This window comes from Mustela erminea, chromosome 19 (assembly GCF_009829155.1).
Source record: "Mustela erminea isolate mMusErm1 chromosome 19, mMusErm1.Pri, whole genome shotgun sequence".
NCBI lineage: Eukaryota > Metazoa > Chordata > Mammalia > Carnivora > Mustelidae > Mustela > Mustela erminea.
In genome coordinates, this window is record NC_045632.1 from 15786060 (window position 1) to 15813993 (window position 27934).

General features: G+C 51.8%; 3 protein-coding genes and 1 long non-coding RNA gene across 8 annotated transcripts; 2 read left to right on the forward strand and 2 right to left on the reverse strand.

Moving 5' to 3' along the window:
- Window positions 1-1337: 1337 nt before the first annotated feature.
- Window positions 1338-11192, forward strand: ECH1 (enoyl-CoA hydratase 1). Its single transcript, XM_032325108.1, has 10 exons — window positions 1338-1459; window positions 1881-2088; window positions 2233-2321; window positions 8766-8890; window positions 8986-9034; window positions 9238-9302; window positions 10085-10155; window positions 10244-10315; window positions 10566-10716; window positions 10896-11192. Exons 1-10 carry the CDS (start codon window positions 1408-1410, stop codon window positions 10998-11000), a joined length of 987 nt encoding a protein of 328 aa, XP_032180999.1. The 5' UTR covers window positions 1338-1407; the 3' UTR covers window positions 11001-11192.
- Window positions 10980-18154, reverse strand: LOC116579581. Its single transcript, XR_004281328.1, has 2 exons — window positions 17843-18154; window positions 10980-12818 (listed from the first exon to the last, which is right to left on the reverse strand). It is a non-coding gene; the product is annotated as an uncharacterized LOC116579581 (long non-coding RNA).
- On the forward strand, window positions 12377-21143 carry LGALS4 (galectin 4). Its single transcript, XM_032325107.1, has 9 exons — window positions 12377-12577; window positions 12882-12970; window positions 14819-15023; window positions 17777-17911; window positions 19543-19569; window positions 19902-19931; window positions 20217-20305; window positions 20448-20613; window positions 20701-21143. The coding sequence occupies exons 1-9, from the start codon at window positions 12389-12391 to the stop codon at window positions 20845-20847; spliced, it is 1077 nt and encodes a 358-aa protein (XP_032180998.1). The 5' UTR covers window positions 12377-12388; the 3' UTR covers window positions 20848-21143.
- Window positions 21144-25818: 4675 nt separating this feature from the next.
- On the reverse strand, window positions 25819-27892 carry LOC116579579 (galectin-7-like). Of its 5 annotated transcripts, none has more exons than XM_032325109.1 (4): window positions 27838-27892; window positions 27360-27448; window positions 26428-26629; window positions 25819-26001 (listed from the first exon to the last, which is right to left on the reverse strand). In XM_032325109.1, exons 1-4 carry the CDS (start codon window positions 27850-27852, stop codon window positions 25888-25890), a joined length of 420 nt encoding a protein of 139 aa, XP_032181000.1. In that variant the 5' UTR covers window positions 27853-27892; the 3' UTR covers window positions 25819-25887. The 5 variants fall into 5 exon arrangements, with proteins under 5 accessions (XP_032181000.1, XP_032181001.1, XP_032181002.1 ...); XM_032325110.1 differs by having other exon boundaries at window positions 27360-27556; window positions 27838-27888; XM_032325111.1 differs by lacking the exon at window positions 27360-27448 and adding an exon at window positions 27148-27303 and having other exon boundaries at window positions 27838-27869.
- Window positions 27893-27934: the final 42 nt, after the last annotated feature.

Sequence of the window (27934 nt, forward strand, 5' to 3'; positions counted from 1 at the left end):
ACCCTGCCTCTCTCTCTGCCTACTTATGATCTCTGTCAAATAAAATCTTAAAAAAAAAAAAAATCTCAGAAAAAACCCACTTGAATTTCTTGTGAAGCTTTTGAACTCGGATTATTCATATCTGAAGTCACATGGCATTTATGGAATGAAGAAACTGCTTCCCCAGGGTATCTTTCAAACAACCTCTGGAAAGGAGAAACAAGAGTCACCTTACAGCCGTAAACCTCTAAATCCTCTAGGATTTGTTTTCAAGCCAATCATGGGCATAAGAAAATACTCCAATTTTTGCCTCCCAGCGCCCAGTTTTCATCCCTTGCCAGCAGTTTTGAATCTCCTTCCAGATATCCTCTATGTATGCACTATACTCTATGCACAAACAGCCATATGTAACCATCTTTTTTACACCAACAGATCATGCTAAATGTACATCCTTCACTTCTCTTTGGGCACCTGGCTGGCTTAATTGGTTGAGAGCGTGACTTTGGATCTTGGGGTTGTGAGTTTGAGAAATTTAAAATTGTTCCTCTCGTGTGTTGGCCTCTGCACATGGCTTCAGAGCTTCCCATTATATGGATAAGTAAAAACAGCTCTCTGTCGGTGTAAGTCACTGGGTCTTTTCCAAAAGAGCTTACCGTCTATGACACAAGAAGGCAAGGTATTTCTTAGAATCCCATTCGCCCGGAGGCCTTTGTTCACCTTGGTGCACTTTTCCCTAAAGAGCATGCTTAAGCAATCTTATGGCACTTTCAATGCTCTTGTGTTAACGGGCTTTTTACAACATCGTTTTATTTTTTAAAGAAATTATTTTAAGAACGTGAACTTCAGAGTCACAGAAATGTCTTCTTCAGCACTCCTGAAGCCCAGATAACCTTGAGCTAATGACTTTCCCTCCCCCAAGCTCCAGTTTCCTCTGGGCAAAATAAAAAATAGTACGACCTCTTGTTGGTGTGAGAATTCAAACAGATTACACAGAGAGCGCGCAATGTTGGTTCCTCTATATTTTCATTGTCTTACAGGGGTAAACTCAGCACCGGAAAATGTTTTTCTTTTCCGTTAACAAGGTATAAGTGCATGTGACAAAACTGCAAGGTTGCAGTAATTCTGCCATTATATCTTTGAGCATTTCAGCTGTCTCCAATTTTTCCACCATTATAAAACAGCGCTGTGACGAAATGTCCCGCAGCAATAATGGGCCACGTTCCTACTGGGGCAAAAGGCACATTGCTAAGCCGCGGTCTGCGGACCAGGAAGGGTATTTCCGGTTACCCTTAGTAAAGATGGCGGAAGGACGGGCGTCACCGCTATCAAGCTGCGGCGTCCATGCCCTCGCCAAACATGGTGGCGTCGTGCCCGCCCCCTTGGCTTCTTCCTGTCTCTGGGGTTAGTCCACCTAGCTACTAGTTTGCGATGGCGGCAGCCGTGGTGGTGTCTCGCAGTCTGCGGAGCCTGCTGATACGACGTGAGTCACCTCGACCTCTGGAAGTCCATTGCTCTGTAGTGCTGTCATAGCCACCTTAGGATGGGGAGACCTGTCCCGGGACCCGGTCTGACCACCTTAACACTAGGGTGCATATGTTTCCAACCAAAGAACTCCCTAATTCTGTAAGCCTGTATCATACATTTGGGTTGCTGACAGCTTAGTGTTCCCAATGTGGGGTCAGTCCCATGATCAAGGGTCTGAAGGAGTCTTCACACTGAGGCCACTGATAAGTGCACTCATAATCTGAAAGCTTGTATCCCCACTAACCTAAGGTTTCTTAGGGACCTGCGTTCCCTAATCTAACATCAGTGAGGGGAAATGTGTGTGCCTTCAGCTCTTGGAAGCACTGTGACCCCCTACCTGGGGTCATGAACGGTTCTTCTTTCCTTTGTCTCCCCAGGAGTGATGGCTCCCACCCACCCAGGTCTCAGCCTTAGCCTTCGCCCCATGAGCTCCATTGCTCAAGATGTGGCCTCCACAGCAGCCCCTAGAGACGCGCCAGACCACAACTATGAGTCCCTTCGGGTGACAGCTGCTCAGAAACACATCCTGCATGTGCAGCTAAACCGGCCTGAGAAGAGGAATGCCATGAATAAAGCCTTCTGGAGGTAGGGCCTGCAGATCACGGAGGCCTGCCTGCAGGAGGAGGCAGGGGCTGAGAGAATGGGTAGGGGTGGAGTGTAGGGAGCAGGTGACACGAGGGCAGGGGATACCCTTCCAAGACACAGCCTTTCTCTTCTTGTCCCTCCCAGGGAGATGGTGGAGTGCTTCAACAAGATAGCACAAGACCCCGACTGTCGGGCTGTGGTGATCTCTGGTGCAGGAAAATTGTTCACTGCAGGTACTGGGTACTCTCCAACCCCGCCTATACTAGTCTCCCCTGCTTCTGGAAATAGAGCAGTGCTTCTTAACTAGGGTTTCAACCAGCTTCTAACTTCCATTTTTATATATATTTTTAATTTTTTTTTATTTTTAATTTAAAACATTCAAGTACCAAAGTGAGTCCAACAGAACATTGGTGGATGATGGACTTTGAAGTCTGATCCATAGCCTTGGCCAAGGCCCTTAACCTCTCAGTCTGTTTATTTAATTTTTTTGGTGTTTTTTTAAAAAGATTTTATTTATTTGTTTGAGATAGAGAAGGCACAGAGGGAGAGGAAGAAACAGCCTCTCCAGTGAGCAGAGAGCCCGAAGTGGGGCTCCATCATGACCCAAGATAAAGACAGACGCTTAACTGGCTGAGCCATCCAGGCGCCCCTGTTTTGTTTTGTTTTTAAATGTTACTAAAGTGGGGCGCCTGGGTGGCTCAGTGGGTTAAAGCCTCTGCCTTCAGCTCAGGTCATGATCTCAGGGTCCTGGGATCGAGCCCCGCATCGGGCTCTCTGCTCAGCGGGGAGCCTGCTTTCCCCTTTCTCTCTACCTGCCTCTCTGCCTACTTGTGATCTCTGTCTGTCAAATAAATAAAATTTTAAAAAATAAATAAATAAAATAAATGTCACTAAAGTGTACTAAAATAACGTGCTTTCATATAATTACTCAACACGCACAAACTGATTTCCAAGTACATGTCTGTTTGAACTTTTAATTGTCCCACAGGTCTGTTCTTCAGACTGGATCATTTCCATTGACCACGTTCACAGAATCCTTTGTCATCTCTATGCTGCTGGGAAGCCCATCTAGCGATTTTGAAAATTTTAGATACTGTAGTTTTTGTTTCTCAAATTTCCATTTGGTTCTTTTTTTGTATTTACCATTTCTCTTCTGAAGTTCCATGGCTTGTTATGTATCACGAGCATATTTCTCTTTGCATCATTGTTCTAACCACCACTTTAAAACTTTTGCCTCCTGATTCCAACATCTGGGTCACCTTGGGGTCAGTCTCGGTGCATTATCTTTTCTCTTGAAAGACTGAGCCTCATTCTTCTATTTGTTTGCATTTGGAATAAATTTTGACTGTATCCCAGTTATTAGGATATGGAAAGATGCTGTGGAAACTCTGGGTCCTGTGCTGTACCTCCAAAGAATGTTGAGTTTCCTGTTTTAGCAGCTTACTTGAAATCAGTTTTTTTTTTTTTTTAAGATTTTATTTATTTATTTATTGGACAAACAGAGATCACAAACAGGCAGAGAGGCAGGCAGAGAGAGGAGGTTGGGGGGAAGCAGGCTTCTTGCTGAGCAGAGAGCCCAACGTAGGGCTTGATCCCAGGACCCTGGGCTCATGACCCGACCCAAAGGCAGAGGCTCAACCCACTGCCACCCATACGCCACTCGAATCAGTTTTTTGTTTTTTTTTTTAAGATTTTATTTACTTATTTGACAGAGAGAGAGATCACAAGTAGGCAGAGAGGCAGACAGAGAGAGAAGGGGAAGCAGGCTCCCCACTGAGCAGAGATCCCGATGCGGGGCTCGATCCCAGGACCCTGAGATCACGACCTGAGCTGAAGGCAGAGGCCTCAACCACTAAGCCACCCAGGCGCCCTATCGAATCAGTTTTCAAATCTCTTGCTGGGCTGCATGCATGGTTCATGGGTTAACAAGATACTTGGGCAGAGGTTGTCCACAGAATTTGGGGCTTCTCCTCTCTGGCTCTCTCTTTTCTGGAATTTTCCCCTCACTTTCCAGCAGCAAGGGTCACCCTGGACTCTCTTTTCTGGTTCTTCAAACACAACTTCCAGCCTCCTCTCAATCTAGAAATTTTAAAAACAGCCAACTCACGGGATGCTTGGGTGGCACCGTCCATTAAAGGTCTGACTCTTGGTTTCAGCTCTGGTAGTGATCTCAGGGTCATAAGATTGAGTCCCATGCTGGGGCTCCAAGGTCAGTACAGAGTCTGCTTGAGATTTCTTTCTGCCTCTCTCTTTGCCCCTTGAGCTCATGTCCTTTCTCCAACCCCCCCCCCCAAGATAAATAAATGAATCTTTTTTTCTTAAGATTTTCTTCATTTATTTGCAAGAGAGAGTGAGCAAGAGAGAGCACCAGCTGGGGGAGAGCCAGAGGGAGAGGACTCAGTGGTGACTGACGCAGCCCCAGGCCCTGGCGTCATGGAGGTTGCCAGCCCAGTGGGGAAGACACACAGTAAACAATATGTTTCTGGTTGTTTCCCCTGTTAACTTCTTTATGTGTCCCATGTTTACTTTCTTTTTTTAAAGATTTTATTAATTTATTTCACAGACAGAGATCACAAGTACGCAGAGAGGCAGGCAGAGAGGTGGGGGGCGGGGGAAGCAGGCTCCCTGCTGAGCAAAGAGCCTGATGTGGGGCTCTATCCCAGGACCCTGGGATCATGACCTGAGCCGAAGGCAGAGGCTTTAACCCACTGAGCCTTCCGTGTTTACTTTCTACCCCCTCTCCATTCTCGTTTTGTTGATTTTGTTCCTTTGTGCCAGAAACACTCCAGTGCTAGCCCCTTTCTGAGTGCCAGTGACCTAGAAAACGGGGCCCTGGTTCTCGGCCCTCGTCCTCATGGCACTTATGCCTGAGAAGCGAAAGATGGGGTTACAATGGTGGCGGTGCCAGGCCTGCGGCCCTCACCTTTCTAGCTCCCAGCTGACCATAGCTGTCTGGTTCCATTTCGAGCAGCAAGGCTCTCAAGGCCAGAAAGAAGAAACTCAATGTAATTAGTAGTTCCAACGATAGAACGGAACCATTAATTAAGGAAAAAAAAAAAAAGAGGGAAGTAGCCCACAGTTATTTAATATCTGCAGAGTGTCTGGACATGGTTCACATATTAATTAATTCTCCCCGGAGCCCTTCCAGACAAGTGCAATTATCATCCCCTATTTTATGTGTGAAGAAACTTGCCTGGTTCTCACAGATGGGAAATGGCAGAGCTGAGATTTTTTTTTTTTTTTTTTTTTTTTTTGGTGAGAGAGAGAGAGAATGCTGTGAGAACAGAAGCGGGACAGAGGGAGTGAGAGAGAATCTCAAGCAGACTCCCCACTGAGCACAGAGCCCAGTATGGGGATCTCACTACCCTGAGATCATGACCTGAGCTGAAATCAAGAGTCAGATGCTTAACCGACTGAGCCCTCCAAGTGCCCCTGAAACGTGTAGGACTTCTGTTGATGTAGCTGTTATTATTTAGAATAGTGACTAACAGGACTAGGATTATGAATGAGATCTGGAGCATTTAGAGGTTCCCAGGGGAGCCAGATGGGGGACTTTTTTTTTTCTTTATTTATTTGAGAGAGATGGAGAGAAAGTGCACAAGCATGGGGAGCGGCAGGCAGAGGGCGAAGCAGACTCCCTGCTGAGCAAGGAGCCCCACATGGGGCTTGATCCCAGGACCCTGAGATCATGACCTGAGTGGAACGAAAGCAGAGAGATGCTTAACTGATGAAGCCACCCAAGCGCCCTGAAGTGAGCAGTTCTTACCTGGGAGAGAGGACACCTAGGACCACAGTCTGGTCCCTTATCTCAAGGGGTTGCAAAAACCGGGTGTGTGCAGGGATGGGTAGGGAGGGTAAACCGGAAAAGCCAGTGAAAGGAGGTGTTGCAAGGTGCCTCGCTGGGTTCTGGGAGCCCCACCACCACCGTGGGTTCCACTGAGTCACACAGGCTTCACAAACATGCTGTGGAAGCTGGCAGATGCTGGTGGGCTGATCCGGGTGGTTCTGGCCTCTGTTGAAATGGGGCGCATAGCAACAGTAACTGTGACGCCAGGACATGACAGGCATGGAGAGAAGGGCCTCTGGGGTTCTGTCTCCTCCAGTCCTTGCATTTCCATTGGCTCTCGGGAGGGTTTTGCCCTCATTTTCTGGAGAAGAAACTCAAGGCCCAGAGGATGAAGTGGCCCGGCCAAGGTTACACAGGGGAGTCCTGTCTTACTGATATTTACTTCATGGAAATTCAGTTCTACCCTGAGCCAGAATTCCTCAGGTCTCTCATACTTAAACAAGCTGTGGAGGCCGGGGAGCCCCAGAGGACTGGGGTGTGGCCACATGTGGGAATGGTTTTTCAGGTTTGCCAGATAGCATTGTTCAGAGGCAAAAGGATAAGAATGATTAACCCCAGGAGGAAGAAAATGGTGGATGATTCTGCTCAGAACCCTCTCATAGCAAGATCTCCCTCAGAGTAAAAGCCAAAGTCCACCCCCTGGAACATGAGGTCCCACACGGTCTGCCTGGTCATCTAGGTCCCCGCCTCCTCCGGGTTCCTCACACGGACCAGGGGCATTCCTACCACAGGGCCTTTGCACTGGTTCTTCCTGACGTTTGGAACTCTCTGATCCCAGATATCCCTATAGCTCCCTCCCTCTCCTTCAGATCTTTACTCAAAACTCACTTTTTCAGGTGTGCCTGAGTGGCTCAGTCAGTTAAGCATCCAACTCTCAGATTTGGCTCAGGTCATGATCTCAGGGTTGTGAGATGGGGGCCCCCTCAATCAGGCACCATGATAAGTATGGAGCCTGCTTAAGATTCTCTCCCTCTCCCTCTGCCCCTCCACCTCCCATCCCACCCACCCCTGCTCATGCACACACTCTCTCTTTTTAAAAAGTCACTTTTTCAGGGAGATGGCCCCTGATCACCCCATTTATTATTATTTTTTTAAGATTGATTTATTTTAGAGAGAGAGCAAGGGGGAGGGGAAGAGGGAGAGATAGTCCCAAGCAGATTCCATGCTCAGCACCCAGCCCAGCGCAGGGTGGAATCATAAGACCCTGAGATCTTGACCTGAGCCAAAACCATGAGTCAGTCCCTCAACTGCCTGAGCCCCCCAAATGCCCTCCTGACCACCCCATTTAATACCGCAACAGCCATCGCTACACCTACACACCCCAACACACTCCACTCTCTGCTGTAATTTTCTTCCAGCACTTGTCACCACCAGACAAACACTAGGCTGTTTAGGCACTGGGGATGCAGTAGTGGACAGAGAGACAGAACTCCACTCCAATGATTATGAATCAGATCTGGAGCATTTAGAGGTATGGAGAGAGAGCACATGTTTAGAGATATTTAGAGCACATAGAGGTATTTTTAGAGAGAGCTCACATTCTAGTGGGGGAGACAGGCACTGAATGAGTTAAGCACACAATTAAATGATAAAGAGAAGGCAGTGACCAAGATAAGACACAGAGGGAGGTAGAAGGTGATGGGACTACTCCTTAGCCATGGTAGCCTGAGTGGGACTCCCCAAGGAGGTGACCTTTGAGCTGTGTCCTGATGGATTCAGTCTTCTTTTTTTATTTTTTTAAGATTTTATTTATTTATTTGACAGAGAGAGAAATATTTATTTATTTATTTATTTATTTATTTATTTATTTGACAAGCAGGTGGGGAGGGGGAGAGGGAAAAGCAGACTCCCCACTGAGCAGGGAGCCTGATGCGGGGCTTGAACCCAGGACCCTGAGATCGTGACCTGAGCTGAAGGTAGAGGCTTAACCCACTGAGCCACCCAGGTGTCTCTGGAGTCAGTCTTCTGACCACCACTCGGGGAGGGACTGTTCTAGGCAGAGAGCTGTAGGTAGAAAAACAAAGCGCTGGGAAGGTACTGTGTGGTTGTGTTGGCACAGCAGTTGGAGGCCTGTGTGCCCAAAGCGACAGGCTGGGAATGGTGTTCATGAGGGCTGGTAAGGTTTTGGCACACATCTTGTATCTTCTTCCAAGTGAGTGAGATGGGAAGGAAGAAAAGGAGGCCCTGACGTGCTCACCAGTTTGTTTGGCTGCGTATGGGGACCAGTCAGGGCAGGGCTGGGAGCAGGGAGACCACGGGAAACTATTTCAGCCAGAGTACAGATTCCTGGAGAATGATTCGTGGAGGAAAGGTTAGATTGGAGATCGTCTTGCAGTTGGAGCCCACAGAAATTGCTCCATCTCCAGTCTTCCTGACGAAATGTTACCACCATGGACTCATGCCCAGACACTTGTCTCCTCTGCTGCCTGGTGTGATGGTGAAAAGCATGACCTCTGGAGCCAGTGCATGGTTCTGGGCTTAAAGTCCCAGTGCCAGTGCTCCCAAGCCCGTGTGACCTTGTTGAGCAAATAACTTAAGCATCACATGCCTCAGTTTACCCCCAGTAAAATGGAGATAGTAATAGGACCCACCTCATAGGCCTATTGGGAGGATAAAGTGAGTAATGACCCTATAAATGTTAGCTTTTGTTTATTTCACACCCCATATGCTATCCCTTGCTAGATCCTGCGTGAGCACCTTTCTCCACTGTGGTGGTTTGGGGGTTCGAATCTGCTAAGTCTGAGTTCTGACCTCTAGTTGGGGCCATGGGGGTGGCAGGGGAAGGGGGTGCCTGGGAGGCTATGTGAACCTACTCATGCCTCCCCACCAGGTATCGACCTTATGGACATGGCTTCGGAAATGCTTCAGCCCCAAGGAGATGACGTAGCCCGCACCAGCTGGTACCTCCGTAGCCTCCTCAGCAAATACCAAGAGACCTTCAGTGTCATCGAGAAGGTTCTCTGGGGGGCTGTTGGGGCACAACCCCCCCGAACCCTGTCCATCCTTCCTGGACCAGCTCTGACCCCACCCTTCCTGCCCCCCATTTGCAGTGCCCGAAGCCCGTGATCGCCGCCATCCATGGGGCCTGTATTGGTGCAGGTGAGTCTGAGCAACCCACCACCCATCCGGGCACCCGGTGTAGCTGGGTGCCTGTCGGCTGGCTGCTGCCTGTCCGCCTCAGCCAGGGACCTCCAGCCTCAGATCAGCTGCTAGTTAAACCCTGCCAAGAGGCACAACCCCATCATCTGGGAGGAGGGGCTGGTCCTTGTGGTTGGTCAATGCCCCTGACCTCCCCCGTGCAGGCGTGGACCTCATCACTGCTTGTGACATCCGGTACTGTGCCCAGGATGCTTTCTTCCAGGTGAAGGTGAGCCCTCCTCCTGCACTTCTTCCTCAGATCCTGCTTAGGGGTGGGCTGGTGGGGCGGGGGGTAGGGGGGAGGAGGAGAGCTGCAAAAGAACAGGTTAAGTGGGTGGGGGTGAGAGTAAGGGTGAGAAGCAAGGGCCTTGTGGAAGAGTTAGTCAGAATTGAGCCTTAAAAAGTAACACTTTGGGCGTGCCTGTTGGGGGCTCAGTTGGTTAAGCATCCAACTTGATTTTGGCTCAGGGTCATGAGGTCGAGCATCGGGCTCCACATTCAATGGTGGGGGAGTCTGCTTGGGATTCTCCCTCTCCCTGTTGCATTCCCCCTGCTCTCTCTCTCTCAAATAAATAAACACATCTTTAAAAAAAAAAAAAAAAAGGCACTTTGGCCATGAAGGAAGGGAAGGGCAGGCCGTGCAGTCCACGTGGGGTTTGGAGTGAGTAAAGGTATGGGGATGAGGAGGAAGTTGGGGTTGCTGCTGGGATCAGTGATGGGGAGGACCCAAGGCAGGGTGGAGCTTGTAGAGGCAGTGGGGGTCAGACAGGGAGGGCTGGAGGGCTCCCTCAGGAGATGTGACTGACGTCAAGGAGTTGGGAAGACAGAGGAATTGGGAGGTGGGCTGTGTTCTGGGCGGAATGATGACAATGAAATGGGGTGTTTGGGGGTCAGTCTCTGAGGTGGGAGTGGGGTCGCTGCAGAAGATGCTGGATTTCATTGGCACTGATGTTGCATGGCAGGAGGCAGTATTAGGCACAAATTGAATCCTCACATCATGGCTCCCCCCAGGAGGTGGACATAGGTTTGGCGGCTGACGTGGGAACGCTGCAGAGACTGCCCAAAGTCATCGGAAACCAGAGGTGGGTGGAGGAGCCAGGGAGGGGACTGCAGCGCATCTCCTGGATCCAGGATGACTGCAGTCCCCTGACCCGCCCTGCCCTCTTGCAGCCTGGTCAACGAGCTGGCCTTCACTTGCCGCAAGATGATGGCTGATGAGGCCCTGGGCAGTGGGCTGGTCAGGTAGGAGACGCGGCCTGTGCTGTTCAGAGTTCAGGGTTAACCTGGGCTGGGCTTTTTGGGTCCCGGTGTACCCTCACAGGATTACATGGGGGCTGACTTTATCTGGGTGGTCAACTCTTCAAGCTGCAGTCCAGTGCCTTGCTCTGATTGGTTCATTTCACTGGGCGGTTTTCTGCTTTCTGCTGTGATTGGCCACTTACTCATGGTGGGTGGTGAGACTCCTTGGGAGACGGATTCCCTTCATCCGCAGCCGGGTGTTCCCCGACGAGGTGCAGATGCTTGATGCGGCCTTCACCCTGGCGGCCGAGATTTCCACCAAGAGCCCCGTGGCGGTACAGGGCACCAAGATCAACCTGGTCTACTCCCGCAACCATTCGGTGGCGGAAGGCCTCAATTACGTGGTAAGGCTTTGCGCCCACCCAGTCACAGCCCTTCTCTGGTCCCAGAGCGACCAGTTAGGGCCCAGCAACCCTCTGTAGGCCTTGTCCTCTGATTGGTGCGCTTTCTCTTCCCTGTTTTTCATTGGCCCAGTCCCAACCTTTCCCCGCCCCTGCCATTGCTCTCTATTCTCTTCATCCAGGCCACCTGGAATATGAGCATGCTGCAAACCCAGGACATCGTTAAGTCTGTCCAGGCTGCAGTGGAGAAGCAGGAACTGAAGAACGTCACCTTCTCCAAGCTCTGAGAGCCACCGAGGCCCAGGGTCTGGCTGCCTCCCACCTCACGCCCATTTCCTCATCCCCAGAGAGGGAGAGTTAGTAAAGATGGTCGCCTGGTGCCTTCTCCCTTGATCTCCCAGTTTCTAACCTAACTCTGATTTCCTCATGCCCAGGGCCTTATCTTCACCCGAACAATAAAGCAACTTAACAATAAAGCAGCTTAACGAAGCTGGTGTCTTCATTGAAAAGAGCAGAGGCAGAAAGGAGCTGCGACGTCCCTGGGGGTGTCCCAGGACCGCAGCTGCGCAGAAGGTTGGGGATGGAGATTTGACCAATGAGCACGGGAGCCGTGCAGGTGATGCCATTCAGCGCTGGCGGTGGACGTGCCAGGGCCTATAAAAAAGTCTGGCAGCTGCCTCCCAGCCGGAAGGCTCCAGATGGTCTCCCTGCCTGCTCCAGGCGTGAGGGCGGTGTTCACCCTGCCTGGCATCCACTCATTGCACAGCCTGGTGTGAGCTGACGCCCGAGTCTGGCTGGAGTTCCGCTGCTACCCAGTCTTGGGCCAACTGCCTCATTTCTTTTTCTTTTCTTTTTTAAGTAGGCTCCAGGCTCAAGGTGGGGCTTGAACTCACCACCCTGAGATTAAGGGCTTACGTGCTCTACCAGCTGAGCCAGCCAGTCACCCCTGCCTCTTCTCTTTAGATTTCAGGTTTTCATGTCCATATATAATCCGAACCTCCTGGGTTTATGTTTGGAATGCGTGCAAGAGGCCAAGGATTAATTTAGTGCCTTCTGTATGCCAAGTCCTGTTCTGCGCATTTATTATCTTAGTGATTCCTTTCCAGGCTTCTATGACGTTGATACTACTAGAATCCCCATTTTTCAGAAGGGCAAATGGGGAAATTGAGGCTAAGGTACTGAGCCAAGATGGAACAGTCAGGAAGCGGTCAAGGCAAGATTTGAACCCAGAACCTCTGGCTCTAGAAATTATGGCCTAAACGACTATACCTACAATCTAATGTACATGGATTGGGCATGTAGTGGGCATGCAATAAGTGTAGTCCCTTTCCCAGTTCCTAGGGCTGTCCAGAGCACCCGTCCTTCCCCGCTTTCACTTCCTTTGCCCATCTGTCATGGGCCACTCCTGCAACCTTGCCCTGCCCAGCCCTCCTGGTCGTACCCTCCCTCTGTTAACAAAGGCCTGGGCAGGATTTTATGGGCTCTGATAAGGCCCTGGCAGGGCCAAAGTTCACTAGCACTTCCCTTTGCAGAAAGAGCTAAAGTGTAGCCCCCTTCCCCCAGCCGCCCCCACCTCCCAGCCTAGCTGAGAGGATCTGGGTTCTAGCTGGTGGCCAGGAAGGCTAACAACAGAAAGGACACAAGCGGCTGCCCTAGAAAAAGATGTGAGCCTCGGATGCCCAGAAGAGGAACCCATGGACCCTGCCCTGCCAGCCACTCCCTTTCCCTCAGGTATAAGAGCCACCCACCACCTGCTATCTGCCGACATTGCCCACTGCTGCATCTCTTCCGGGACGAGCCACCAGCCCAGCCTCTCAAGATGGCCTATGTCCCTGCACCTGGCTACCAGCCCACTTACAATCCGGTAAGATGGTGACCCAGGACCCAACCATGGGTCCCAGCATAGCTCCATCCTGAACCTCACACACCAATTTACTCTCACCCTGATCCTGAGAAGCACCCCCCCTTACCCTGGGGTCTGACTTAGCCAATACTCACCCTGAAGCCTGATTTGCTCCCAACCTGACCCTCGGGCTATTTATGTGCATCCCTGACTCTTGGTCGTCTTCATCTTCACGCTGACCCTTCACCCCGGCGTCTTCTCCCTCGATAATAAGAGTTGGGGGTTTCTCAATGAGGGGGAAAGGCTCACCAGTCCCTTTTCACAGACTCTGCCCTACAACAAGCCCATCCCGGGCGGTCTCAGTGTGGGAATGTCTGTGTACATCCAAGGAGTGGCCGGCGAGCACATGAAGAGGTAAGGCGTTCCCCCCACTCCAGATAAGGCAGGGGGCGGTGGGCCACAAAGAGGGGCTCCCATCCCTAATGCAAGAGGCCTTCCTCCCTTCCTCCACCCTACTGGGGACGGCAGCTCTGGGGCACTGTACCTAGTGGCCAAAGACCAGCCTGAGCCTGGGACATCCAGGGCTTGGTGACGAGGAGCAGGGGAGCCTGGGGAGTGGGAGTGTGGGGGGAAGGGCGGTCAGGGAGATCACCACCAGAAGCAGCCCAAGAGTTGGAACGTCAGATTGGAAATGATGGGTGTGATAGCACGAATTCAGATCAGAGCTCAGAGACGGCCGGCCAGTTGTGTGACTGCAATTGCGTGAGTGGGAAAACCTCTCTGTGCTTTCTTTTCCCATATGTAAGATGGCACTATTTCAGGGATTCAATGTGTAAAACATGTAGAACTGGAAAGTAAGCATTAAAATGAAGTCTTAGCAATTTTTTTTATGGCCTTAAGGTGGTGATGACAATTGAACTGACCTCAAGGCACTGTTGGAGTTTTTGTTTTGTTTTCGTTTTTCTTGCTTTCTTTTTTTTTTTAAAGATTTTATTTATTTATTTGAGAGAGAAAGATAGTGAGAGAGAGCACAAGCAGCGGGGTGGGGCAGTGGGAGAGGGAGAAGCAGACTCCCTGCGGAACAGGGAGCCTGATGCAGGGCCCAATCCCAGAACCCCAGAATCACGATCTGAGCCACAGGCGTACACTTAACGGACTGAGCCACCCAGGCTTCCTCTGGCACTGCCACTTCTTTACTCATTGTTTTTTTGCTTACTTAGGGCCCACTATGTGCCCAGCCCCTGGGGACAGAGCAGTCACTAGGGCAAAGCTCTCTGCCCACATGGAGTTGACAACCTAGTAGAGAGGAGAGATGAAAGATAAAAATCAAATAGACAGGGTCCGGTGGTGCTAAGTGCTATGGAGACAAATAAATAGGGCAAGGAGATGGGGAATGGATGCAGGGGAGATAGGGGTATAGCACTGTCCCTTTAAATAGGGTAGACCCGGGGTGCCTGGGTGGCTCAGTGGGTTGAGCCTCTGCCTTTGGCTCTGGTCAGGGTCCTGGGATGGAGCCCCGCATCTGGCTTTCTGCTCAGCGGGGAGCCTGCATCCCCACCCCCACCCCAGCCTACTCATGATCTCTGTCAAATAAATAATAAATAAAATCTTTTTTAAATAAATAAATAAGATAGACGGGGGAAAGCCTCTCTGGGAAGCAAACACTTCAGCAAAGACCCAGGGGAGGGAGGGGAAGGAGTCTGGGAGTAGAGGCTGGTAGCAAGAACAGCCAGTGCAAAGGCCCTGAGGCAGGTATATATTTGCCCAGTTAGAATAACTTCAGGGTTGCTGGCCTGAGGGGAGGCATGGGTGGTGCTCAGATTTGGCTGTTCCTTAGGTCCCTCTAGCTACAAGTGGGGAGTGGCCTGTGGGGCAGGGTGGCAGCAGACAGACCTGACCAGATACCTGTAGGGTTCCTAGGACCCCGTCTGGCTCATGGTGAATAGGGAAATGCAGGAGTCCCAGTTGCCAAGTTGGGAGAGGCTGGGGGGCAGTGGCCTGATAAGGAAAGGGAGAGAGGGAAAGTGTTGCAGAAGAAATATGCCTCTCAGACTTCAGGAGCGCAGCCCACCCCCTCCTCTCTAGCATCAACAGGGCCTACGTGTGTTGCCCCTATTTTCCTGGTCCTCCCACCCCCGCTCCTGCCCAGTTCAGAGACCTGTTCAGGGACTTTGGAACACCACAGAGCAGAGAGGGCTTCCGGAGGAGGGCCCCATGTGCAGGCAGATGGGGCCAGGGGCATAGCCCTTCCTGTCCCGCCAGGTTCTCCGTGAACTTCGTGGCAGGGCCGCATGCGGGAGCAGACATTGCCTTGCACTTCAATCCCCGCTTTGATGGCTGGGACAAGGTGGTCTTCAACTCGCAGCAGGGCGGCAAGTGGGGCAGCGAGGAGAAGAAAAGGAGCATGCCCTTCCGCAAGGGCGCCGCCTTCGAGCTGGTGTTCATGGTCCTGGCGGAGCACTACAAGGTCAGAGCTTGGGGTCGGGGGCTCCCCTCCTCCCTCCTCCCTCCTTTTCTTCCACCTGCCCCTCCTCCTCCTCCTGCCACCCCTCCCTGCCTCTCTCAGGCTCCCTTCTTCCCGGCCCCTCTCCCCTCCCTTCTTCCCTTTCCTAACTCACTTTTTTCTTTTTCTTCTTTCCTGCCTATTAAAACATTTTTCTCCTTAAAAAAAAATTATTTTTCCTCTTGTTTCTCATTCCTTTTCGTCCACGGCAGACCGCCTTCTAACGTTTCATGGGTCTCACCTTGTTCCTCCGTGTTTTTGCAAAATGCGTATTTTTGCTGTTTTTTAAAAAGAGTTTATTTATTTGAGAGAGAGAGCGAGCCGTGTGAGCTGCAGGGAGGGGCAGAGGGAGAAGCAGGATCCCCGCTGAGCAAGGAGCCAGATGCTGGACTGAAACCCATGACCCTGGGATCCTGACCTTAGTCAGTCATCCAGGTGCTCCTGTTTTTGCTACTTTTAATTTTATTTTATTTATTTGACAGAGAGAGAGAATGGGAGGAGGAACAGAGGGAGAAGCAGACGCCCTGCCGAGCAAGGAGCCCCATGAGGGACTCCATCCTACCACCCCCGGGTTCATGATCTGAGCCCAAGGCTGATGCTTAATGAACTGAGCCACCCAGGCGTCCCCATTTTTGCTATTTCTTCTGGCAAACTCTGAACACAAACAGAAGGAAGCGAGGGGACAGCCACCCCCTGATCTCCTTGGCCAGCTCCGGTGGTCACGAACTCCCTGTCCCTCTGCTGTCATCCTGCCTCACATTTCCCCTCTCAGAGGATTTAAGAGCAAATCCCAGATATCATATCAGATTATGGATAAATCTCTCGCTTTTCAGGAGCACCGTCATGATGTCATTACCACACAGAAAACACTGAGCATTCTTGGGGCGCCTGGCTCAGTGGGTTACATCTCTGCCTTTGGCTCAGGTCATGATCTGAGGGTCCTGGCTACTTCTGATCTCTCTCTCTCTGTCAAATAAGTAAATAAAAATCTTTAAACCACTGAGCGTTCTTCCTCAGCGTCCCCATATCCAGTCAGCAGTCCGGTCATCTCATAAATACTTTAATATTAGTTGCTTTCTACACTGGGAATCCGGCTGCAGATAAGGCTCAACGTTTTGATCGATTACTGTTCTGCAAGCACTTTTTTAAAAAAAGATTTTATTTATTTGACAGAGAGATCACAAGTGGGCAGAGAGGCAGACAGAGAGAGAGGGGAAGCAGGCTTCCCACTGAGCAGATAGCCGGATGCGGGGCTGGATCCCAGGACCCTGAGACCACGACCTGAGCCGAAGCCAGAGGCTTAACCCACTGAGCCACCCAGGCACCCCTGCAAGCATTTTTTTTTTTTTAAGATTTTATTTATTCATTTGACACAGAGAGATCACAAGTAGGCAGAGAGGCAGGCAGAGAGAGAGAGAGGAGGAAGCAGGCTCCCCGCGGAGCAGAGAACCCGATGCGGGACTCGATCCCAGGACCCTGAGATCATGACCTGAGCCGAAGGCAGCGGCTTAACCCACTGAGCCACCCAGGCGCCCTGCAAGCATTTTTTTAATGTGTGATTGAAGTGTGACCAGGGTACAGAAGAGTGTGGGCCATTCTTTGCACAGAGAACACACCCCTGGAACCAGCATCTAAGTCTAGAAACAAGAGCCTTCCAGCCCCAGAAGCCCTTTCCTGTCCCTTCCAGTCCCCTTGTCCCCAGGGTTGGCCTTTATCCTGACTTCTCCCTGCTTGAATCTGTTTCTGTGTCTTTATTATTATTATTATTATTATTAATTTTATTTTACTTTCTGAAGTAGGCTCCACACCCAGCGTGGAGTCCAGATGGGGCTTGAACAACTCTGAGATTGAGACGTGAGCTGAGAGGTGTCTGGGTGGCTCAGTTGGTTAAGCGTCAGCCTTTAGCTCAGATCGTAATCCCAGCGTCTTGGGATCAAGCCCCACATGCACTCCCTGCTTCTGCTTCTCCCTCTCCTCTGCCCCGCCCATGCTTTCTCTCACTCCCTCCTTCTCTCTCTCTTTCGCGCACATAAATAAATAAAATCTTAAAAAAAAAAAAGATATGATTAGGCAAGGCTCTAAAGAGGATTTCCAGGGGCGCCTGGGTGGCTCAGTGGGTTGAATCTCTGCCTTCGGCTCAGGTCATGGTCTCAGGGTCCTGGGATTGAGCCCTGCGTCGGAAGCCTGCTTTCCCCTCCACCCTCTCTCTCTGCCTGCCTCTCTGCCTACTTGAGAGCTCTCTCTGTCAAATAAATAAATAAATCTTTAAAAAAATAAAATAAAGAGGATTTCCAGAACACCTTCGACATGCCTACCTGGGTTTTAATGTTCCCAACAATCCCAGAGCTGGCCTCCATGTTACAGGTGGGGAAACAGAGGCCCAGGGAGATGAAGTGACTTCCCTGAGGTCACACAGCCCACATGTCAGAGCTAGACTCAGCTCAAACTCATTTGGTGCCAAAACCAGGACTCCGACTTGATCCTCTCCCAACCACTACACTGACTAAATTTTCTGTTCCTTCCGTCCGCCCATCTGTGAGCTGACTTTTGACCCTGGCTTGGCCTCTCACCTGTGGACTCCAGGATTCCCGACTCTGTGGCTCCCCAGGTCCCCTCCAAGACCAAAGTGCAAGTGAAAATGATCGCTGTTCCCTGCCTCCTGTGTCTGCCTTGCCAAAGTCATGGCTGCTGACTCTGACCTTACCCCTGCCCTCCAGGTGGTGGTAAATGGAAATCCCTTCTACCAGTTTGGGCACCGGCTCCCTCTACAGATGGTCACGCACCTGCAGGTGGATGGGGACCTGGAGCTTCAATCCATCAACTTCATTGGCGGCAACCCGCCCCCAGGCCAGGTGCGTGATGGCTCCCTCTCTTACGCACACGCTTCCTTCCTTAATCCAGTCCCACGTTCCTCTGTGTCCAGAACTCCTGCTCTGTGCTGGACCCTTTGCTGGCTGGGCCACAGACCGCGCAGGCGCCCTACTCCATCCGCTGGAAAGACTATTCACCAGATGGCCTCGGCTGCACGTGGTTAGGGCTGGGGCGGTGGGCGGATGGAGGCCGGGGATCGGTCTGGGGACAGACTGGAGGTTTGAAAGAGTGCAAGGGAAGGGCTTCCTGGAGGAGGAGGAAGCACGGAAGCTGAGTCACAAAGCCAAGATAAGGGACAAAAACCACAGGAACTGCCTGCCGTTAAGTTCACAAGCAACTGCCTAACAGGGCTAGTCACGGAGAATCTCACTTCCAGTCGTAGTGAGCTGCTGGTCCACACCCGTGGGAAGAGCCTTCCAGAGAAAGGCACACAACAGCAACTGCTGTCGAGGCTTGGGACCGGCCCACACTCCCCTGGAAATGACCAAGAGCAGAAACACATCCGGCCACCTAGAAACCCCACTCCCAGGGCCACTGTGAACAAAAGGCCACCAAAACAGCCACAGAGCCCTCAGAGAAGCCCAAACTCCAGACTCCCACCATGGCCTTCAGAGTGGGGGCGCTGCACTCCCTGACCTGTAAGGCTCCCCAACCTCCATGCTCCGATGATCCTCAGGCCCACTGGACAGATGTGGGAACTGAGGCACAGACAACTTCAATAACTGGCTACAGTCACGGAGCTGGGAAGTGACAGAGCCACGGATTAAATGCAGGCGGGGGAGGGGGAGAGGTTCTGTGCCAGGGGGGTTAGGGGGATCCTTCTGCCCCTGATGAGGGTACGACGAAAATGTCTTCACCTGTGAGGTGGCCATGGACCTCCGGGTGTTCATTTTACTGTCATCCCTCATCCACACATCTGAACAAGAAAAACGACAATAAGGCTATTTGGGAAGTCCCTTTGGAATCGCTGACTTAAAATGGAAGCCAAGGCAAAAAGAGGAGGGAACAGAGGAACAGAGAGAACAAGTGGATATATGTTATGGGGGGGTGGCTTCCGGCCCACACCTGTCATGATGGTCTCACCATCTTGAGACCGAGAGAGAGACAGAGACAGGGAGAGGCAGAGAAACAGAAACAGAGACACATGCACACTGAGAGAGCCTGAGGCTGACCTGGGAGAAGCAGGACTCCTCACCGCCCCATCGCCGGGCACCGAGAGTGAAGGGCAAATCCTGCCCAGGGGTGAGGTGAACGGGGGTTATCAGTGGTGTGGGCTGGGAAGACGTTCTGAGGAGCCTACGCTTAGTGGAAGCTTCCAGGCTGAGGCGGATGAGGGCTCCTGGGCAGGACAAAGCGGGATAAGGGAGGCAAATAGAAATTACCAGGTCTGCCCTAAAGGGCCAAAGTGAGTGCCCCTGCTCACTGGAGTTCCCTAAGCACAGCAAGTTCCTCTCCATTCATAAGCCACCTGGTGCTCCTCTTTGATCCCAGAGTTCCCTCGGAGGGGGGTGGTGGGGCTGCCCTGGGCAGACATCCTTGACACCCTTCTGGCCCCAGTCAGGGGTCTCCCTCATAGCCAGCCTCCCTTCACACATTGCCTCTGTGTCCACAGAGACCCATGGGAACTCCAGCGTACCCAGTAAGTACCTGCTGATGGGCAGGGGGTTTCTCCTCTTGGTGGGGGTTTGGTGACGTGAGGAGGTCTTGGGGCAGCTGAAGGACCCCCAGTCCCCTTCACCATTCTTGCCTTCCATCTGTCTGTGTAGGGTCCTGGATATACCCACCAACAGCCAAGTCAGCTGCCTATAAGTGGGAAGGTTGTGGGGCCATTTGCGGGGGGGGCGGGTGGAGAGAAGTAGAGGGGTGTCAGTCGTACCCATCCAGTACCCAGAGACATGCCTGCATGTAGTCAGTGGGCGTAAATATTTGTGGAACGTCATAGAATAATCTCTCCCCTTCCTCACTTCACAGACCATGGAAGGACCGCCAATCTTCAACCCGGTAAAGTATCCTGTGGGAGTTTCGGCCTCTGTGGTGGGCAGTTTGTGGGCAAGCAGGTGGTGGGTAGGGGGCCCTGACACCTGGTGGCCCCGAGAGCATGGGAAATCGAGTGGACAGAGGGTGTTGGGTTGGGAGGTAGGGAGAGGGTGGAGTTGGTGGCCAGAGTGGAGAGGGGATGGGGGCTGGGGACACTTCCTGGGAGTGGGCACCCCTCTCTGTCAATCTGTCCCTGCCTGGCTTCTGGTGATCTGAGAGATGATAGGACCTCATGGTCTCCTCCCACAGCCTGTGCCATTTAGGAAGAACTTGCAAGGAGGGCTTACAGCCCGAAGAACCATCATAATCAAGGGTTCCATACCCCCCATGGGCAAGAGGTATACAATCTAGACTGTGGTGGGAATCCTCAGTCCCCTTCCTCTCTCAAACCCAGGAGTCGGGACCACGGTCCCCTTCTCTCTCGGAGAACCAGGCACTGGCCCCCATCTGACTCCTGTCTCCTTCCCTCTCTGCCTTCAGCTTTGTCATCAACTTCATGGTGGGATCCTCAGGGGACCTGGCTCTGCACATTAACCCTCGCCTGACTGAGGGTCTCGTGGTTCGGAACAGCTATCTGAATGGTTCCTGGGGTTCCGAGGACAAAAAGATCTCCTACAACCCCTTTGGTCCTGGGCAATTCTTTGATGTGAGTCTGGGGTCCCCTTCCTACCACCCCCCTTCCCTCCAAAGCTTCTGCCCTGGCCCCAGCCTCAAGCCTGCCTTCTCCCTGCAGCTGTCCATCCGCTGTGGCTTGGATCGTTTCAAGGTTTATGCCAACGGCCAGCACCTCTTCGACTTTTCCCATCGCCTTTTGGCCTTCCAGAATGTGGACGTGCTGGAGATCAAGGGTGACATCACCTTGTCCTATGTCCAAGTCTGATCTATTCCCCGGGGCCATAACCCCTGGGAACACAGAGGAAAAGTTCCCACAGGACTCCCTTCTAAGCCCCTAATAAAATGCCTGTGGGTGTCTCATGAGTGTCCATGACTCCATTCACCTCCCTCACTGTTCTGTGCTTCCTTGATTCAATCATACACCGTCGGTTCATCCATCTCAACATCCATCAGTCTTTCCAAACATCCATCCGTCTAAACATCCAACCAGGGGCACCTGGCCAGCTTGGCTGGTGGAGCATGCAACCCTTGATCTCCTGGTTGTGAATTTGAGCCCCACATTGGGTGTAGAGATTAGTTAAAAAATTTTTTTTTAATCTACAATATAAAAAATTGTTAAAAAATGAACATCCGGTGCTCGCTTCGGCAGCACATATACTAAAAAAAAAAAAATGAACATCCGTGCGCGCCTGGGTGGCTCAGTGGGTTAAAGCCTCTGCCTTCGTCTCAAGACATGATCCCAGGGTCCTGGGATCGGGCCCTTTGCTTGGCAGGGAGCCTGCTTCCCCTCCTTGCTCTCTGCCTGCCTCTCTGCTTACTTGTGATATTCATCTGTCAAATAAATAAATAAATAAAATCTTAAAAATAAATAAAGTTGACTTGATAAGATGTATATTGTAATTCCTAGAATGACTACTTAAAAAACAGCTTTCAGGGCCACCTGGGTGGCTCAGTGGGTTGGGGCCTCTGCCTTCGGCTCAGGTCATGATCCCAGGAATTTGAACAATTTGTTAAAATTGTTTAGCACAAAAGGTGGTGGTGAAGTGCACCTGGGTGGCTCAGTTGGTTAAGCAACTGCCTTCGGCTCAGGTCACGGTCCCGGAGTCCCGGAATCGAGTTCTGCATCGGGCTCCCAGCTCTATGGGGAGTCTGCTTCTCCCTCTGACCTTCTTGCCTCTCATGCTCTCTCTCACTGTTTCTCTCTCAAATAAATAAATAACATCTTAAAAAAAAAAAAAAAAGGTAGTGAAGAATTAACAGAAAGTAAAAACAAATAGCAAACAAGGTAGCCAGAAAGGCAATATTATCAATGATTACATCAAGTGTAAATGAAATAAGCCTTCCAATCAAAAGGCATAGACTGCTGTCATGGTCAGCCTGGAGGTGGCCTCTAATGGTGTCCACACCCTTCTGAACTCCCCTCCCAACCTGGGCTGGTGTGTGTGTGACTGAGAATATGGCAGAAAGCTAGGTTCAAAGAGACCCTTCCACTTCTCACACTCCTGGATCGCTCCTCTAGGAGGAGTCAGGCACTCCTTGAACAGTCTGTTCCACATGCAATCGCCCATATGACCAGAAACTGGAAACTGTTGCCAGCAGCCCTGTGTGTGTGTGTGTGTGTGTGTGTGTGGCGCGCACCTCCCCAGAAGAGGCTGCTCTATTCCAAGTCAAGCCTTCAGCCCAGAGGTTGCAAACCTTTTCTGTAGTGGTCCCCTGGTGAGTATGTTAGGCACTGGGGATTATCTGGTACCTGCCACAGCTGCTGAACTCCACTGACTAAGGACAAAACCAGCTCTTAGGCAGGACGGAAATGCAAGAGCCTGACGGTGTTCCCATAAAACCTGAGTTATAGGGGTGCCTGGGTGGCTCACTGGGTTAAAGCCTCTGCCTTTGGCTCAGGTCATGATCCCAGGGCCCTGGGATCAAGCCCTGCATCAGGCTCTCTGCTCAGCGGGGAGACTGCTTCCTCCTCTCTCTCTCTGCCTCTCTCTCTGCCTACTTGTGATCTCTGTCTGTCAAATAAATAAATAAAATCTTAAAAAAACACACACACACACAAACCTGAGTTATGGACATTGAGATTTGAATTCCATAAAATTTTTAGTGTGAGGAAATATTCTTTTTATTATTTTTAGCTATTTAAAAATGGACAACCTATTCTTAGCCTGGGAGCCCTACTCAGCTGGGCAATGGGTTTGGCCACAGCCAGAGTTTATGAAATTTTCTTTCTTTCTTTCTTCCTTTCTCTTTCTTTCTTTCTTTTTTTCAGATTTTATTTATTTGACAGAGAAAGAGAGGGGGAGTGACAGGCAGAAAGGGAAGCAGACTCCTCACTAAGGAGAGAGCCCAACACAGGACTCAACTCCAGGACCTTAGGATGGTGACCTAAGCCAAAGGCAGATCCTTAAGCAGCTGAGCCACCCAGGCGTCCTCAAAAGCTTCCTTCTAATGACTGTAACTCCACAGACAGTTTGAACACAACTCTGTGGAAAAATCAGAGCCACAACCACCTGTGAAAGCCACTCCTGGATCCTAACTTCAGAAACTGTGTAAGATCATTAAAATGTTACAGTGCTAAGTTATGGGGTAATTGATTATGAAGCAATCCATTAGTAACATACTGTCAGACTGAATTAGAGAGCAAGATCCAGTAAATGTTGTCTATAAAAGACACACTTTATTTTTTTTTTAATTTTAAAAAAGATTTTATTTATTTATTTGACAGAGAAAGGCATAGTGAGAGAGGGAACATAAGCGGGGGGAGTGGGAAAGGAAGAAGCACGCTTCCCAGCAAGCAGGGAGCCCGATGCAAGGCTCGATCCCAGGACTCTGGGATCTTGATGGAACTGAAGGCAGACGCTTAATCATTGAGCCATCCAGGCGCCCCAAAAGACACACTTTAGATCTTTGACACCAATAAGCTGAAAGTAAAAGAATGAGAAAAGATAGGTCACCGTGGAGGGTTCCAGCCACAGTCCAACTGGTCCTCAGCTTGGAGTCGGCTTCAGATGCTCTCTCACTCTCCCTCCCCCACTGCCTCTCTTTTAGCTCGAATATGGACTGGCACTCTCTCTCTCTCTCTATCAAATAAATAAATAATATTTTTAAAAAAATAAAAATAATAAATTGAGCTAGAGGCGTGCCTGACTGGCTCAGTGAGTAGTGCATGTAACTCTTGATCTCAGGGTCATGAGTTCAAGCCCCATATTGGGCAAGGAGACTGCTTGAAGAAATTGTACTAGAGACAAAGAGGACAAGTTGCAACACCCCTCTCTCTAATTGACAGAACAACCAGACAGAAATTCGTAAGGATGGAAAAGACATAGACGTGATCAACCAGTCTGAACTACCAGGTAACTTTCCACCTAACAAAAGCAGAACACACACTATTGTCAAGTACATTTGGAAAATTCTCCACACTAGATCATAAAATAAGGCCATAAAATAAGTCATAATAAATTTACACAAATTGAAATCAAACCAAGTATATTCTCCAACCTTAATGGAACTGAGTTGGAAACCAACCATTAAAAAAAAATTAGGAAATCTATAAATATGTGGAAATTAAACAATAGCCTTCTAGATGGCTGATGTGTCAAAAAAAAAAAAAAAAACAAAAAACAGTGGTAGGGTGCCTGGGTGGCTCAGTGGGTTATGCAACTGATTTTTTATTTCAGCTCGGGTCTTGATAGGGCTCTGAGTTCAAACCAGCATTGGGCTCCACGACAGTAGTGGAGCCTACTTAAAAAAAAAAAAAAATCTGTTGAAGTTTCATAAAATAAAAATTTTTTGAAACTGAAGAGGGATGGATCACACCATCTAATCCAAGGACCCCCACCACCTTTAAAGTGCCAATGACTGCTCTCTTTTTCCACTGTATACGTTTGAAATTTGTTCCACACATATGTGTTATCTCTACACAGATTTTTGTGCTTTTTTTTTTTTGAAATTGATTTTTATTCACATACCTAAGTGGGCCTTCATAGAAGAGTCAGGAATTTTTGTTAATTACAAGTACTTGACATGTCAATAAAAATAAATACTAAGTCATTCAACAACGAGCCCCAGGGAACCAGGGAATTCAGATTTCGTCGCTCTGCAACTGCGAGAGGGGACCCTTCCTTACACAGGCCACCCAGGGTTAAGGTCTCAAGGGCTCGATAGTGGGGTGATTTACCCCAAAGGATCTTGAGGGGCAGAAAATGGGTCCTTAAAAGGCTCAGACTCTATCTATCCTCTGCTTCATGTGAGGTCGGGAGCAGTCTGAACTTAACTGCGCATATGCTTGTGAGAACAACACTTGTGAAGACAGCACAGACCGAGCAGGCCAGGAAGTGGGAGGCCTGTCACCCTTGGCGCGGGCTCCGGACTGTCCCGAGCTCGGAACCCTAGGCCAACATCCCCCGCTGGAACGCAGTATGCCGGGCCGGAGCTCCATCCCGCGGTTGAGGGGCAAGGCCGCCCCAGAGTGGAGACCCAGACAGCCCAACGACTAGAAAACCACCACCTAGCGGCGGGGGCAACTGGGCGACTGTGTGAGGACGCAAACTACCCCGACCCCACCCAGTTGCTACTCGGGCAGGGAGTCCGTGGCCGGCGGCCGGCGTGCTCCAGGAACCCAGGTGGAAGAAGCGTGGGAATGGGGCGCGTGCCCGCAGCGGGGACCCAGAAGCCCGATCGTCCTGTCCCCTGTCCGCTCCGCGGGGAGATGCCGCTCCAGTGCGCGTCTGCCCCGGGGCGCACGGGCGGGGGCCAGTCCCGACTCTGGGACAGCTGGTAAGCCGGCGACGCCCCGTGCGCTGTGCGGCCCCACCCCGCGCCAGCCGGCTCCCCGCACCCACACCGGTCCCAGGCCGCGTAGCCGCCAGCTCGGGCTCTCCAAGGGACCAGGCGTGCGGGGACTCGCAACCCCTGTGTGCAGATGCACGCACACCGAGCCCCCGTTGCTCCGCAGACCGGGCGCCAGGCGGAGCTTGCGCCCGCTCCGAACCCCATCAGGTCCCCCCATCCGCACTGCCCTGGGCTGCTCTGCCCAGCGCGGCTGGAAGACGACCCCAGACACAGCTCCACCCGATCGCGACCCTCCAGAGCCCGACCAGCCACACACCGGCCCCCCACAGCGGGTCCCGCACCCCGCCTCGGCGCGGAATCGCTGTGGGACCCTTAGAGTCTTCCCCTCTCTGAACCTGCTTTCCGCGTCTGGACGCAGGAGACACAGACACGGAGCAGGCGCACCGACGTGGGCTGAAACTTTATTTGCCATTCCCGAACCCCAGCGCCCCCAGCCCCTCGGGGTGGGGGGGTCTCAGAAGATCTTCACGGAATCCAGCTGCAGGTCCCCGCCCACCTCCAAGAGGCGCACGCGCGCCGGCGGGATCCGGTAGCGGAAGTGGTGGTACTCCGAGTCGCCGACCACCGCCTGCGGGGACGCGGGGTGGCGCTGGAGTGCCCGAGGCCGCCTGCGGGGGCGGGGGTCCCTCCCGACACCCACCCGCGCCGTGTGCCTGCCGCGCCCACTGGCAGCGGGGACCGGCCCGCGGGCGCGTGTTTCTCGGCCTGTCTCCCGACCCAGCCTTGCCCCTGCTCCAGAGCCTCGGTCTCGCCCTGTCGGGGAGAAAACCGGAACCCCGCTGCCCGCCTAGGGGACACCCGCCCTCTGAGCACTTGGCTCTTGCGCGCTGGTCCTTGTCGCTGCCGCACCCCGGACTGCTGACACTAGTGGGGATGCACCAGGGGAAGAAGAGGGACGCGGAAAACTCCTGCCCGTGGCTCCCCATGGCCACAACTCTGCCGCCTCCACCAGCAGCCTCCCTGGCTTCCACGCCCGTGGGTAGCGGGGACCCACCTTGAAGCCTTCTTCCGTGGCAATAAGGAACACTTCGAAAGGCTGCCCGTGCTGGAAGGGAATGCCTGAGCCGCGCTCCTCTTGGCCCCAGGTGCCCTGCTCCAGGGTGTTGAAGACCACCGTGGATTGATCCAGGCGGGGATTGAAATGCAGGGCGGCCTCACTCCCTGGGGCCTCGCTGCACAGCAGGTTCACATAGAACCTGGTAGTTGCGGGTGGGGGGCGGTGAGAGATATACCGTCAGAGGCCTTAGAACCACCAAATGAAGATCAAGAACCGATGGACGGGACTCTCGGGGGCAGGACATACAAATTTACTGAGAACTGAGAATGTTAAAACCACAGGAGGAGGACTGTGGACTGGTGGCTACAACTAATTTCAGGGCATCCAAAAACTTGTGGGGACCCTGGACACACATCCACTTACACGAAGATCACAGTGCTATAGCTAAGGTCCCCCTCATTTCCAAAGCTTCTAAGAGTTGCCATGAATCATGGTGCCAATGGCCAGGGCGCTCCCCATTCTTAAGGGCTAAGAACAATACCACGGACCCCATTATTCCTGGCACCATAGATTCCCAGAAATCCCACAGTTACCAAACCAGGACGTCTTGGGTTTCCTAGATGCTCGGGGCACCTCCAGATCACAGGACATATTCACAGAGTTCCTGGGGACTCAGACTGGGAGTCACAGGACTACAAGGAGGAACCCTGAGACTACCTTGGATCCGCCAGATTCCCAGGACACATTTGCACCCCAGCTTGTACACAGCCATGGATAAAGCAGTGAAGACATGAGGTTCCAGAAAGTCAGTGACGCCCTGGGGATTCCGAGACCCTGGTGGACAGAGGTGGCTCTGGCTCCCTTGATTCTGGACTGGAAAGAGTCAGGTCAGCTTGTCTCACCCTTACCACGTGGGCCTGCGGTCTCACCTGCCAGCCTTTTCTGGGATGACACCACGGATCCTCATAACAGTTCCTACTCGGATGCCCTCAGGAAGCGAGGTCTTGTGGGGCACGTTCTGCAGGACCAGTGGCGGGGAGATCCAAGAGAACCAGGGACACACATGACAGAGACAGATGGGTCAGCCCCAGGGAGAAAACGGTCAGGACCCACACCAGCAGAATCACTGAGAAGACAGACCACAGAGAGAAACGAGAGAGAGAGCCAGAGCGAGGCAGAGGTGGGGACAGAAGCACAGAGAATCCACAGAACAGAGAATCCAAGAGCAGATGGGAACATTGGGTTGGGTTGGGTCAACCCAAGAGCTACAGCCCAAATACCTCTTAGCACACCCCAACACCCCCTTTTTCCTTTCAAACAGGAGACCTCAGGCAGGCCCAGCCCCTCCCCTATTCCCGATCAGCCTTGAGTCCAAGACCCCCAGCCCTAAGGCCCTGAGGCACTCACAGAACTCCCTGCCATGGCTGGGACAGTGGGGCAGACAATGGCGCTGGTGGGGATGGCTGCTGGGTCCTTAAATAAAAGTGGGGCGTGGCAGGCCAAG